At 45.4% G+C, this 14845-nt stretch overlaps 1 protein-coding gene across 2 annotated transcripts in view; it reads left to right on the top strand.

Annotated features, from left to right (window-relative positions):
* The window catches only part of LOC144593629 (intron Large complex component GCFC2-like), a 47000-nt gene that overhangs the window by 21260 nt on the left and 10895 nt on the right, over window positions 1-14845 (top strand). For both annotated transcript variants that reach the window (XM_078399497.1, XM_078399498.1), the window contains 8 exons: window positions 4137-4218; window positions 4304-4419; window positions 5305-5504; window positions 7033-7183; window positions 7546-7667; window positions 10395-10471; window positions 11718-11784; window positions 13842-13988. In XM_078399497.1, coding sequence (XP_078255623.1) covers window positions 4137-4218; window positions 4304-4419; window positions 5305-5504; window positions 7033-7183; window positions 7546-7667; window positions 10395-10471; window positions 11718-11784; window positions 13842-13988 — 962 coding nt within the window. The remainder of the gene's footprint in view (window positions 1-4136; window positions 4219-4303; window positions 4420-5304; window positions 5505-7032; window positions 7184-7545; window positions 7668-10394; window positions 10472-11717; window positions 11785-13841; window positions 13989-14845) is intronic.

The raw sequence follows: 14845 nt of genomic DNA on the forward strand, positions 1-14845 counted from the left end.
GGGCGTGGCTGCCCGGTGGACACATCGCAAAGCAGCGTCGCGCCCCCAGTGCCACAGGGAACGTCCTCCAACCTGAGGCCCGAAACGGCGGTATGGTAGGCGGACATCTCATTATCGGACAACTGGGCCGCCGCCAGGGCTGAGTAGTCGATGCCATCGGCCACTTGCAGGACGCCGTGGACCGCGGGTCGAGACAAGGCGTCGGCCACCCGGTTGTCTTTCCCCCCCGATGAAACGGATGGAGGTAGTATTCCGAGATGAAAGCCAGCTGCCGCTGCTGGCGAGCTGACCACGGGTCGGAAACCTTGGCGAACGCAAAGGTGAGGGGCTTGTGGTCCGTGTACGCGGTGAAAGTCCGCCCCGCGAGAAAATAGCGGAAGTGGCGGACCGCAAGGTAAAGGACAAGGAGCTCGCGGTCAAAAGCACTGTAGTTCCGCAGTGCGCCGCTGAGGTGCCTACTGAAAAAAGCGAGAGGCTTCCAACACCCATCCGTGTGGTGTTCGAGCACCGCCCCAACCGCTACTTCCGAAGCGTCGACCGTCAGGCTGGTTGGTGCATCAGCCCGTGGATGCACGAGCATCGTGGCCGCAGCCAGGGCTTCCTTGGCGTGTTGGAACGCCGCCACCGCATCGTCGGTCCATTCGACCTCCCTGCGCTTGCCCGCCATGAGGTGGAACAGCGGGCGCATGATCCGGGCTGCAGACGGCACAAATCGGTGGTAAAAGGCCACCATTCCCACGAACTCCTGGAGGCCCCTCACGGTGGTCGGGTGTGGAAACTGGCGCACCGCGTCCACCTTGTTCGGGAGCGGCAGCGCCCCGTGCGGGGTCACGTGGTGGCCCAGGAAATCGATAGATGACACCCCGAAACGGCATTTGGTGATGTTGATGGCCAGCCCATGATCGCTACGGCGTTGGCATAGCTGGCGGAGATGGGCAAAATGCTCCTGTCTCGAGCGGCTCGCCACCAAAATGTCGTCCAGGTATACGAACACGAATTCCAGGCCACGGCACACGCAGTCCATAAGCCGCTGAAAGGCTTGCGCAGTGTTCTTGAGTCCGAACGGCATGCGGAGGAATTCGAAAAGGCCAAATGGCGTCACGATTGCCGTCTTGGGAACGTCGTCGGGGTGGACTGGAATCTGGTTATAGCCACGCACCAGGTCGACCTTGGAAAATACCATGGCGCCATCCAGGTGTGCATTAAAATCCTGAATGTGAGGTACCGGATACCTGTCGGCGATTGTGGCATCGTTAAGCCGACGGTAATCCCCGCAAGGATGCCAACCACCGTCTGCCTTGGGGACCATATGGAGCGGGGACGCCCACGGGCTGTCTGAGCGACGCACGATCCCCAGTGACTCCATAAGGCGGAACTCCTCCCGAGTGAGACGGAGCTTGTCCGGTGGAAGATGCAGCGCCCGGGCGTACAAGGGCGGGCCAGTAGTGGTTATATGGTGCACCACCCCATGCTTCGGGGCGGCGGAGTGGAACCGGGGGTCCAGAATATCGGGGAATTCGGCCAGAATTCTTAAGAACGCGGCGTCCACGGACGACAGGGGCCCATCAGGACGCACGACCGGGTCACCCAAGCGGAGGAAAATGGGCTGCAGAGTGACAGAGTGCACTAAACGCTGCCGCTTAACGTCCACGAGCAGGGAATGTGCCCGTAGGAAATCCGCATCCAGCAGCGGCTGGGACACATCCGCGATCGCGAATGGCCACGAGAAGCTGCTCGCCCCGAAGTTGAGGGAGATCGTGCGCACCCCATATGATCGGATTGAAGTCCCGTTGGCTGCGGCGAGGAGGGGACCGCGGTTGCCACTGCGGAGGTCGGCACGCGAAGGGGGAACAACACTCACCTCCACCCCGGTGTCCACAAGGAAACGAGCCCCGGAGCGGCGGTCCCACGCAAACACACGATGAATCTGGCCGGCCGCCGAAGCAATCACTGACGGCCGGCCTCTGCGTTTCCCGGGAACGAACAGGGCTGCCGGCATTGACGGGCCGAAGGGCCCCACCACCAATGGAAGTAGCACCAGCCCCCTCTGCTGGCTTCCATGAAAACGGGCGGCTGTGCGGGCCGATCCGACCACCAGCGACCTCCGGTGGCATATGGAGGAACTGCCGGCAGGCTGCGCGCGGCCCCCGGGTCCGACCACCAGCGACCTCCGGTGGCGGGTGGGGGAACTGCAGGCGGGCCGTGCGAAAAAGACGCGCCGCCGGCTGGGTGAGCTGCTGAAGCCGGATACCGTCGGGAAGGCTGTCGGGGAGCGGTAGTGATGCGGGCGATCGAGGCTCCTACCTGCGGGTAGTCGTCGGCCGTCGGATGGACTTCCAACGCGTTGAGGGACAGGTGACGGGCCATCAAGAGCTCATCGGCGCGCCTGCCCAACGCCTGCATGTTGATGAACGGGTCGTGGAGGAGCTGCTGGCGGAGGTCGGACGGCAGCAGCATCATGTAAACATGTTTGAAGAGGAAACCGGGCTCGTAGTCGCCCAGCAGTGCCAGCATGTCGGCCAGTAGTACCGACGGGCGGCGGTCACCCAGGCCCGGCATTCGGAGGATCCGGGTTGCCCGCTCGGCCTCGCAGAGGCCGAACTGCTGACGGAGGAAGGCCTTAAGGGCCACGTACTTATCGGTCGCTGGGGGGTCGCGGAGGAAGGGTCGGACCAGGCACGCGGTGGCCGGGTCGAGGGCGCTGACCACATGAAAGTACTTAGTGGCGTCGGCAGTTATGCCCCGCAGGGCGAACTGTGCCTCGGCCTGGTCAAACCAGAAGTCGGGGTCCTCGGTCCACAATGGAGGCAGCCACACCGACACGGCGTGGAGAGCGGCGCGGGCGGCAGGGTCCAGAGACGGCTGACTGGAAGAGTCGGGTAGTAGCGCGTTCGGGTCCATCGCGACTTGCGAAGGAAAATCGGGGTCACCAGTGTAGTGGGTGCGGTCACCGCGGAAATCAGGCCAGACGCCAGGTGAGTAGTTAATATACTTTATTTCCTAAGGCACCAAACACCGCACTCAAGAACTCGTGAGTCGACACACCCAAAACCTTTTATAGTCCCAGACCACCTGACCCAAGGGAACTGACCCAGGAAGTGACCTAATCCCTCCCGTCCACTGAGTGCCGAGTGGAATGACCAAGGGAGTGGCCTAGCCCCCGGGCGCCGCCACACAATCCTAAAAAACTGGGAAGGCATGCAGGCCTCCCAACCCTTCCGAATTTGGCGGAAAGTTTCCGCTTTCTTATTTCATTTCTGCGATTCCGATTTTGCCTCACATTTTTCCGCAAAACACGTGCCTCGCCGCTCGTGGGGGGGCGGAGGAAGGGGGTGGGGAGGGGGAGGGGAGTATGGGGGAGGGGTGGAGGTGGGGGGAAGGGGGGTGGGGGAGGGGATTGGTGAAGGGGGAGCGTAGTGGGGGGAGTAGGGGTGGAAGTGGGGGGACATGGACCGTTGTGGTTTGCTGTTGAAGATCACGAGCAAGTATGTCTTCAATGAAATTAGGTATGTGCAGTTTTAAATGAAACTCTTCCTAACTTAATCATACATTTTATGACCATTGTTCTCTTATTCAATACCAAGAGAATTGGGATGTGTAAGAAAAAAGCAAAATAGAAAAAAACAAAACAAAACAATTTTTTTTTTGTAAAAAGTATTTCTGTTCAATAACCTTTCTATAAATAGCACAAAATATACTCATGATAGGCCTGGCATTGTACATGTAGCCCAAGAACTACAGAGTGTTAGAAATAAGAGTTTTTCACACATTAATGTAGCGCAACGCGTATGCCCATTTGGCATGCATACTTTTTTTTTGCTGAAAAGTTGCATTACGAGCCAATTTATGTAAAATTCTGAATTTTGGACATCAAAATTATTAATTTGTAAAATCAAATGTTGATTTGAGGTCTGGGCATGACACCACAATTCTATTTTTATTTCTGCAAATATATTTATTTACTTAGTGTGCTGGTTGATTTAGAGACAAATTGTTGGATACTGGAGGCATAAATTATTTTTTTAAATGGTTATTTAAAAGTGTCAGCACTGTCTCAAGTGCAAAATATGAATTAATGAATCATTGGGCAAATTTCAATATTTAAACATTTACAATATACTAACTTGTGTTTTCAGAGAAAGATGACATCACCAGTTGCAGCAACTTGGACTCCGTCGAACTATTACAGCAGAGAATTGAAAAACGAAAGGCAAGAAGGTATTGAAGTTAATACCTTTCCAAAGTTGATAGGGAAGTTATGTTGAAAAATAACAAATTTTAATCATATATTTTTGCTGCCTAGGGCTCATAAGGAACACTTAAGAAGGCTGGCAGGCAAGGAAGCAGACCATCACAAAGACTTGTCCAGTGATGATGAAGTATCTCTGGCTGAGATATCTGAATTCCATGACAAAGAAGGTAAGGATATATTATTGTTTTCTGGATTTGTCCTGCCAGATCTACTGGATGTGTACTATTTCACTTTCTTATTTTCCATTTTATTGAAACGTCTTATGTTGCTATACAGATAGGTGATATTCTAGTTTATTTATATGACATGGAAATAATTAATTAAGATTGTGTCACACTTTTCCTCTGCAAAGACCATGTGAAATTTGTCTATGCGTGTAGTGCTACAAGGCATCATCTCTTTCCTGCTGCAAAACAATATTGACAAGTGTATCGGCAGCAGCCATAGTAATTGCCAAATATCACAGATATCTGTGCCCTGAGATGCACAATTAGAACTTGCAATTGTTTTTTTTAACTAAAATCTTAATAATCAACACTTAAAATCACTTAAATTACTGTGGGCGGCACGGTGGCACAGCGGTAGAGTTGCTGCCTTACAGCGAATGCAGCGCCGGAGACTCGGGTTCGATCCTGACTACGGGTGCTGTACTGTAAGGAGTTTGTACGTTCTCCCCGTGACCTGCGTGGGTTTTCTCTGAGATCTTCGGTTTCCTCCCACACTCCAAAGACGTACAGGATGTAGGTTAATTGACTGGGTGAAATGTAAAAAATTGTCCCTAGTGTGTGTAGGATAGTGTTAATGTGCGGGGATCGCTGGGCGGTGCGGACTTGGTGGGCCGAAAAGGCCTGTTTCCGCGCTGTATCTGAAATATGAAATAATAAATATGAAAAAATACATTTTGGGTACAGATTCTCAACAAGATGGTTTTTATCTTTTATGCTTTGATCTGTAACTTGTAAGTTGGGTTTTTAATGTTTTCTTTGTTCCAACTCTTCTGTGGGTTTTTATCCTTCTCTTATTTGAACAAACCTTTTTGTGATTTAACATAGATCACATTCTGAAGGAATCCAGGAAGATTTTCCAGGATGTACATAAAGACTTTTACAGTTTTGACAAAATTTTTGCCAAGTTTAAACTGTGGCGGGAGAAATTTCCGGATTCATATTACAATGCTTATATTGGACTCTGTCTTCAAAAAATCCTGAATCCTTTAATCCGGTTGCAACTGATTGGATGGAATCCTCTAAAAGTAAGTATTAAATCAATAATCATAGAACTTCCAGAGGCTAATATAGTAACATTTATCACCACAGACTGAGTTTATAAATCTTCATTATAAGATAAGAGAGGATAGGGTGAGCAGCTTTAAATACCTGGGAGTCCACATCACAGAGGATCTGACATGGACAACACATATTGCCGCACTGGTGAGTAAGGCAAGTCAGCGCCTTTACCACCTCAGACAGTTGAGGAAATTTAGAGTCTCTCTGAGGATCCTTCAGTGCTTCTACTCTGGGGCTGTAGAAAGCATCTTGTCCGGAAACATCACAATCTGGTTTGGGAATAGCTCTGCCCAGGACAGGAAGGCTCTGCGGAGAATAGTGCGTTCGGCTGAACGACCTATGGGAACTACACTCGCCCCCCCTGCAGGACCTATACATCAGGAGGTGCAGATCCAGAGCCAGCAACATTATGGGGGACCCCTACCACCCCAGCAATGGACTGTTCAAGCTGCTACGGTCAGGCAAACGCCTCCGCTGTCACGCTGTGAAAACAGATGAGACGGAGTTTCTTCCCACAGGCCAACAGGACTGTTAGCTCTCATATCACCTGGGACTAATTTAATTTACTGTGTTAATTTATTTTTTGTGTTAATAAAAAATGTATATTCTGTTTTGTAGTTTTAACACAATCCGCAGGCGTTGCCACTTTCATTTCACTGCACATCTTGTATATGTATGTGACAAATAAATTTGACTTGACTTGACTTGACTTGAGATAATGGACTGGCATTGATGCAGTTGTGTTCTGCAGTGTACATTTCTAAAGATATTTGCCCTCATAAAGAAAGCACACTTCAGAGTAAAGCTGTCTGAAACTTTACAGTTAGCTGTTGACCATTTAGTTACAAATTGACTCTTGTGGCATAATCTTTGTTTTACTTTCAAAGTGTATCTATCACTTGTTCTAGTAGAGTGAATGAAGTGTTCTAAGTTCAGTTTAGTTTAGTTTATTGTCACGTGTACCGAGGTACAGTGAAAAGCTTTTGTTGCATTGTTTTCTATGTAGCAGGAAGTCCTGGTGGTATTTGTTAACAACATCAAATTTCATATTTTCTTGTATAGAGGGGCCATTCATCCATCATGTTTATGCTGGCTTTAAGACCATTCGCATTTAGACCATTTGCATTGTCCCACCTATTTTCCTGCAATCTATTCTGTTGCGCATCCCCTCCGCACCCCTCATTCTTCTACCACCTACCGGCACTAGGAACAGTTTACAATATCTAATTCATCTGATTAAACAGCGTGTCTGAGATATGGGAGAAAACAGGAGCGTCCAGATGAAACCTGCATGATGACTGAAAGAATGTGCAAACTTCAGAGAGACGGCACCAGAGCTGAGGGTCAAACTTGGTTCACTGGAGCTGTGTGACAGCTGCACTACCTGCAGCATTACTGCCACTCCAATATGTCGCAATGCTTCATGTGAATTGAGTAGAGTTAGTTGAAAGTGGCAAAGACTGCTGATTTCTAAAATCCATTTTTGTTGTTTAGCATGATTACTCATACTTGTCAGAAATGCCATGGATTTCAGCGTTGGAGGAGTACTGTCACCTGGAAGATGACGAATTCAAAAAAAGCGATAAGTCTGACGCATCATTACTTCGGACAGTAATTGAAAAAACCATCATTTCTAAAATTGAAGGTAATTTAACAATATCTAAATATTCTTGTTTTGTTTTTTTATTTTTTTGTAGTTGGAACAGAAAAGCCTTTGCATAAGAACTATAAAATGAAAGTTTAAATTTGGTGTCTATCGCCACAAATACTGATGAGCAACGTCTTGATTTACTTCATATTTCCAATGTCAACAGTATTTGCTTGCGTTTAAGTTTATCATGGAAATCGTGGATTTGGTTTTAACTGTACTATAATGTTTCGTGATAGTATTGGAAATAATATTGTATGGATGTCTTTTATATCATTACATTTAATTAAAATATATAATTACACATTTAATATACAAACTATTTGTGAAAGACCTTTAAATTAATTTTACTTTTCCAGGTTTTATAATTCAAGTGTGGGATCCTTTGTCATCTTCACAAACACAGAGTTTAGTAAAAATCTGCAGAGATCTGGAAGAGGATTATGATATTTTCAAAGAAGAACAAAGCAAAGCCTCACAGGTAGAGGAATCTTGCTGAGTTAAGAGCTAATGTCAGAGTTAATATTCTTTCAATACTATTCCTTCTCCTTATAACAGCAGCCTTCTGGTATCTAGGATTACAAGCTTGAAGTAGAAGTAAACTTAGCTCGTGTTGTTATCAAAAGAGGCCAGCAGTCAGTCTCGAGTCGAGAGTGTTTAATTGTCTTTACTGGAATTTAGAAGGATGAGAGGGGATCTTATCGAAACGTATAAGATTATTAAGGGGTTGGACACATTAGAGGCAGGAAACATGTTCCCAATGTTGGGGGAGTCCAGAACCAGGGGCCACAGTTTAAGAATAAGGGGTAGGCCATTTAGAACAGAGATGAGGAAAAACTTTTTCAGTCAGAGAGTTGTGAATCTGTGGAATTCTCTGCCTCAGAGGGCGGTGGAGGCCAATTCTCTGAATACATTCAAGAGAGAGCTAGATAGAGCTCTTAAGGATAGCGGAGCCAGGGGGTATGGGGAGAAAGCAGGAACGGGGTACTGATTGAGAATGATCAGCCATGATCACATTGAATGGCGGTGCTGGCTCGAAGGGCCGAATGGCCTACTCCTTCACCTATTGTCTATTGTCTTATGTACCGACAGCAGAACAATTACATTTTTACTAGCAGCAACATAACATGCCTGTAATACAATACACATAGATGACCAATAATAAACAAGAATTCAATAAATAAATAACTGTAATACAACTGCGAAAAAAGCCCCGTCCTTAGTGCAATTCCAAGAAAGCGTTAGTGTCATGTCATGTTCAAGAACCTGATTGTTGTTGGGAAGAAGTTATTCTTGAACCTGGTGGCAATGGTTTTCAGGCTCCCATACCTTCTTCCTGATGGTAAGAGTGAAATAAGAGCATGCCCTGGATAGTGAAGGTCTTTGATGGCTGCATTTTCTGCGGAACCCTTCGATGGAGGGGAGGTCAGTACCCGTGATAGATCAGTCAACATCCTCCACTTTTTGTAATCTTCATTCCTGGGCATTTGCGTTGCCAAACCTAACTGTGTTGGAACCAGTCAATGTGCTCTCTATTGGATACCTGTAGAAGTTCAGGATAGTATTTGTTGACACACTGAATCTCTTTAACCTTCCAAAGAAGTAGAAGCGTGATGGGTTTTTTAAGATTGCATCAATGTGCTGGGTCCAGGACAGATCTTTAAAGATGTGCACGCACAGGAACTTGAAGTTGTTGACTCTCCACCATCAACCTGTCGATGAGGACAGATTTCTGGATCCTCAGCCTTCCTCTTCTAAAGTCGACAATCATGCTGACATTGAGTGCAAGGTTGTTATTCTGGCACTGTTCAATTAGATTTTCAATCTCCCTCCTATACTCCTCCGACTCATTCGTCCAACAACAGGGGTGTTGTCGGTGAATTTAAAGATGGCGTTGGATCTGTCTAGCTACACGGTCATGGGTGTAGAGTGAGTAGAGCAGGGGGCTGAGCACACAGACCTGAGGTGCTCCAGTACTAATGCTTGTCGAGGAGGATGTGTTGTTGCCAATTTGTACTGATTGTGGTCTCCCAATGTGCAAGACGAGGATCCAGTTGCATGGGGTTGAGTGGAGACTCAGCTCCCAGAGTTTGATAACAGAGTTTAAGGGGATAATGGTATTGAACTTTCAGCTGTAGTTGAAGAACGATAGCCTAATATACGTGTTTTTATTGTCTAAGACGTCCAGTGCAGAGTAGGGAGCTGGTGAGATTGCATCTCCTGTTGATCTATTGTGGTGGTGGGCAAATTGTCCTTGCTAAGGTAGCAGTTGATGTGTGCTCTAAGCAACCTCTCAAAACACTTCATCACCATGGAAGTGAGTGCCACCCGTCGGTAGTCATTGAGGTATGTCACCTTCTTCTTGGGTACCAGTATTATTGATGCCCTTTTAAAGCAGATGGGAACCTCAGACCTGGTTAATGAGAAGTTGAAGATGTTCGCTAAGAGTCCAGCTGGTTAGTCCGCACAGGCTTAAGAATGAGGCCAGGTACACCATCATGTCTGTACGCTTTCCGAGGGTTCACCCTCATGAAGGATCTTCTTACGTCAGCCTTGGTGACTGAGATTGCTATGCTTTCAGGGGCTATGTGGGCTGGAGAAGGCACATTAATGTTCTCCCTCTCAAAATTATCTTAGGACACATTGAGGTCATTTGACAATGATTCCCCACTATCGCTTGAGCTGTCATTTGTCTGCAAAATGAACCTCCACAGTGCAAGGTCAAGTTTTCTTTCTTTTTGGTAAGTTAGAGTTCTGAATAAAGAATACATTGAGACAAATCGTAAGGGACTGATTCCACAGCCTGAAGCGCATTCTGTGGAGTTTGACCTAAACCCTATTATACATGGACTGGATATGGAATGGCTGTCTCACAGGCCCTCCATTCCCTGAGTCCAAATAGTATTTGAGCGATGAGGTATATTGTGGAGCTATTATCCTGAAATGTCACTGACAGACTTTGATAGATGGCAAAGCTGAGTTTGGAGATTTGTCTTCTGTTAAAAAATGATTTCAGAATTTTAAATGTCTCTGAAATTCAAACACCAGCAATTTATACCTTGGGGCAATTTGTTGTAGAAGAATGCTACTTTTCAAACAGATATGCATTGAATGTTTTCTTTAAGATATTGATACTTGGCTATACACATAAAATATTTTCAAGAAGATACTGCATGTTTTAACATTTTGACCATTTGCTTTCAATTAGGCTCTGAGAAAAAGTATTATCCTGAGAATGACTATGTCTGTAGAAGAAGACGTTTTCATTCCTCTCTATCCAAAAAGGTAAATAAAACATTTTGATATTCTCATTTCCCCCTCTCATTCCCTCAAGCATATCACAAATATATAATATGAAACTCAGATGTTTTATTTTAAAGCCATCAATACTTTATCGCGGTTTCATCTTCCAGAGATTGTAAAGAAAATGCATTGTACATTTTTTAAAAAAATTCTGACTCTCTAACAATTCTTAACCATGTCACTTTTCTCCCTCTTCTGTGGTGATTTTGGGGTCATTTGAACAGCATATGTGTATAGTCAGTTAAATTGCATGAAAACAAGCTCTTCAGCCAACTCTTCCATGCCAGCCAGGAATCTACCTGAGCTAGACCCGTTTGCCGACTTTTATTCCTTATTCCTCAACTCTTTCTATCCATGTACCTGTCTTTTGAACATTGTAATTTAAAAAAGCATTCTCTATTTTTACAGTTTATAACCATTATAGAATTGTAGAAATTTACAACAAATCAACAGGCTTCAAAAACAGCATCTGATTTCAAACAGTTGTTCACTTCATTCTCCATGCAAACTATACTTCAGATTTATCTCTGACCATGCTTTCTGGTCAATTATTCAATTTTTTTTAAACTCTCAACAGACATTTACTTCAATACTTCGAGTGGCGATCGTAAATATGTATTAATCTAGTTTACTGATTCACTGAACTTTTTTAATTTTAATAGCTTCATCAGATTTCCATTGAAGAGACCCCTTTTTTCTAATGCTCTCCACAGAATGGCATATATAACTATAAAATTCAAACAGTAAACACATAATACTCAACAGGTCATGTATCATGACTGGAACATCACTTCAAATCAATGATTTTTCATCAGAATTTATGCTGACAGTATTTTCTGTTTTTATTTCTAATTCCCTTCATCCACAATAGTTGTCTCGTTGGAATTCTAATTACTACCAGCCTCATGCTTAACATTTGTTGAACATTACCAGCTAGCACCTGAACTCTGTCAGCTCCAGTAATCAACACAAGCATATTTACTTCATGGGATCATCAACTTTTTTTCCATTTTAAACGATTTATCTGAAACCAAATATAGTCCTTCTACTCTTTCTATGGATAAAATCGCCTTGCACCTCCCAAAATGTAGCAATAATTTGAATAACATGTCACAAATTTGCAAGTTTAGATATTTCTAGTGGGTGTTAATCCATTGAGTTGTAGAAGCTGCATATTTTTTGTTTAGTGCGTCTTTCAAGTTCACTTCTACTTACTTTATATTAATAGTTTATTGGAAGATCAAGCATCAATACATTCTCAGTTCCAGGAAAGACAGCTTTGGTCAGCTGTGAAGGTGAGAATGAAGATTGTATTTTCTGACAGTTTATATTCAGATTGCCTGAAGTAAATGTTACCTTTTACCAATTGTTTTCATATTTGTGTCCACATTACTTCATTGTTATGGAGTGTAAGAATTTTACTGAACTGAGTGTAATCAGTTGAATAAACTTTCTCATACCCATGAACAAGCAGATGCTAAATATGTACAATTACTATTCCTGGCACCTATCTAGATTGAAACTTTAAAAATTGAAATGGATTGGTTTAGATAAAAGAGACATTTAGTTTGTGATCATAAATATTGACTGACGTTTATTACAAACCCACTCACTACCACAACTATCTTGACTACACTTCTTCTCACCCTGCTTCTTGCAAAGACTATCCTCTACTCCCAATTCCTCCGTCTATGCCACATCTGTGCCCAAGATGAGATGTTCCATACCAGGACATCCGAGATGTCCTCATTCTTTAGGGAATAGAGGTTCCCCTCTCCCAACATTGATGAGGCCCTCACTCATGTCTCCTCGGTGTCCCGCAGCTCCGCCCTTGCTCCCCCTCCCCCTAGTTGCAACAGAGACAGAGTCCCCCTAATCCTTACCTTCCACCCCATTAGCCGTCGCAACACATAATCCTCTGATATTTCAGCAACCTCCGATGGGATCCCACCACCAGCCACATTTTCCCATCTCCACCCCTTGTCGCCTTCTGCAGAGACCGTTCCCTCCGCAACTCCCTGGTTAACTCATCCCTTCCCACCCAAACCACCCCCTCCCCAGGTACCTTCCCCTGCAACCGCAAAAGATGCAACACCAGTCGCTATACCTCCTCCCTCGACTCTGTCCAGGAACTCCGACAGTCCTTTCAGGTTAGGCAGAGGTTCACTTGCACCTCCTCCAACCTCATCTACTGTATCCGTTGTTCAAGATGTGGACTCTTATACATCGGCGAGACCAAACGTAGACTGGGTGATCATTTTGCTGAACACCTTCGCTCAGGCCGCCTGAACCTACCTGATCTCCCGGTTGCCGGACACTTTAATTCTCCTTCCCATTCCTACACAGACCTTTCTGCCCTCGGTCTGCTCCATTGTCAGAGTGAGGCTCAATGCAAATTGAAGGAACAGCATCTCATATTTCGCTTGGGCAGCTTACAGCCCAGTGGTATGAATATTGATTTCTCTCACCAGGTAGCCCTGGCATTCCCTCTCTCTATCTTTCCCACCCAAGTCGCACTAGCTTCTCATTTTCACCCTACAAACAGCTAACAATGGCCTGTTTTCTTTATTATTGTTACTTTTTGGCATATCTTTTATTCATTGTTCTTTATTTCTACACATCATTGTCTATATCTCTCGTTTCCCTTATCCCTAACCAGTCTGAAGAAGGGTCTTGTCTCAAAATGTCACCCATTCCTTCTCTCCTGAGATGCTGTCTGTCCCGCTGAGTTACTCCAGCTTTTTGTGTCTGTCTTCAGTTTTAACCAGCATCTGCAGTTCCCTCCTACATAAATACATAGAGTTGGGGAATGCAATCTGGGGATCTGGCATTTCTCACTGGGAAGTTATCAGCTGTGCTCAGCTCTCCAGTTCTCAGAACAGATTCAGTTTCCTGTCTGTATAAACTATTTACTTGTCTGATTTTTTAAACCAAAAACATTCTGAAGCTCCAATCTGGAGAATGGGGGAAAAAATCAAAAGCAGGAATACAATAATATAAATCTGAAATATAATGGGATAAAGAATGAAGAAATTGATCGCATCTTTGTTAATTGGGAAGGAAATTGAAACTTTAGAACACATTATGTAGTATTAGAATGACAGAGTTAAATTTAAAGATATTGTCATGTAGTATTTGCATTCTAGTGTTCCTGTTCTTCCCTGCCTCTGTTTTGAATATTCTTTTCGCTAATTAAACACAATAGATTGATGTCAAATAAATATTTTTAATATCTACTTCCATAAGAATAAAATTCCCAAACCCCATTCCTTTTGTAATCACATAATATGATTTCTTTAATATTTTCATTAAAAGGGAATATTTAAATTTTATAACTTTGTTTTGCTTTTAGCTATTGGGTAATATTCTACAATGGCATGGCTTATTACCAGAACAGATTCTACAGAACTTGGGACTGGACAAACTATTCAATCGCTACATTTTACGAATCCTTCAAACTTCTCCACACAATCCAGAAAATATAGAAAAATGTGAAACGGTAAATGATGGCCTTGAAATGTTTAGTTATGGTTTCACGAAGGAAACGTTTTTGTAATATTCATTTTGAAAATGAATATTTAGTTTAAAACAATATTTTGCAGGAAGGATTTCAGAAACTCAGATTGTGACCTGCCCAGGATTAGTATAAAGCATTTAAAAAATATTTTGATCAAGCATATTAGAATCCTAGTCTATGGTTATCTTTCTGAAATGGTTCCTGATTCAATACGAACATTTTGATTTTCAGGACAATTTCTAGTATTATACTAGATGGGTGTGCAAATCTCTGTTGCAGGCAGTCCTGCGGGCGCGGCTGAGGGAGGGGGGGGTGATAAGGGGGGTTGAGGAGGGATGGAGTGGGTGAGGGGAGTTGAGGGGGGATGGAGTGGGTGAGTGGGGGGGGGGAGGGGGAGGAGAGGGTGAGTGGGGGGAGGAGGGGGGAGGAGAGGGTGCTGGACCAATGCAGGAGAGGTTTGGGACCGGAACCGTTGGGTGGAAAGCTCTCCTTCGAGCCCAGCAACCCTACCAATGCCGGGCAGGGAGTGTCCCCCAGGGCCATGGACGGGCAAGAGGGGACAGGGAGAAGCCATTGACCTCGGCCCCATTTCTCCTGCGGGCCGGGAACCCTACCGCAACTGATGATCCCGGCAACCCGTGGACCCGTTGCCGGGCGGGGAGTGTCCCGCAGGTCCTTGGGCGGGCGAGGAGGGACAGGGAAAAGTCACTTACCCGTGTCCCGTGAGTGCAGCGCTAATCGACGGGGAACGGCGGCAACATCCATCTTGTTGGACCCTCTGGCGCAGTGCTGCACCACGGGAGGTAGGTCAGGCGCGAGGCACCCCGGGACGGGCGCCA

The sequence above is a fragment of the Rhinoraja longicauda genome, chromosome 5, assembly GCF_053455715.1.
Source record: "Rhinoraja longicauda isolate Sanriku21f chromosome 5, sRhiLon1.1, whole genome shotgun sequence".
NCBI lineage: Eukaryota > Metazoa > Chordata > Chondrichthyes > Rajiformes > Arhynchobatidae > Rhinoraja > Rhinoraja longicauda.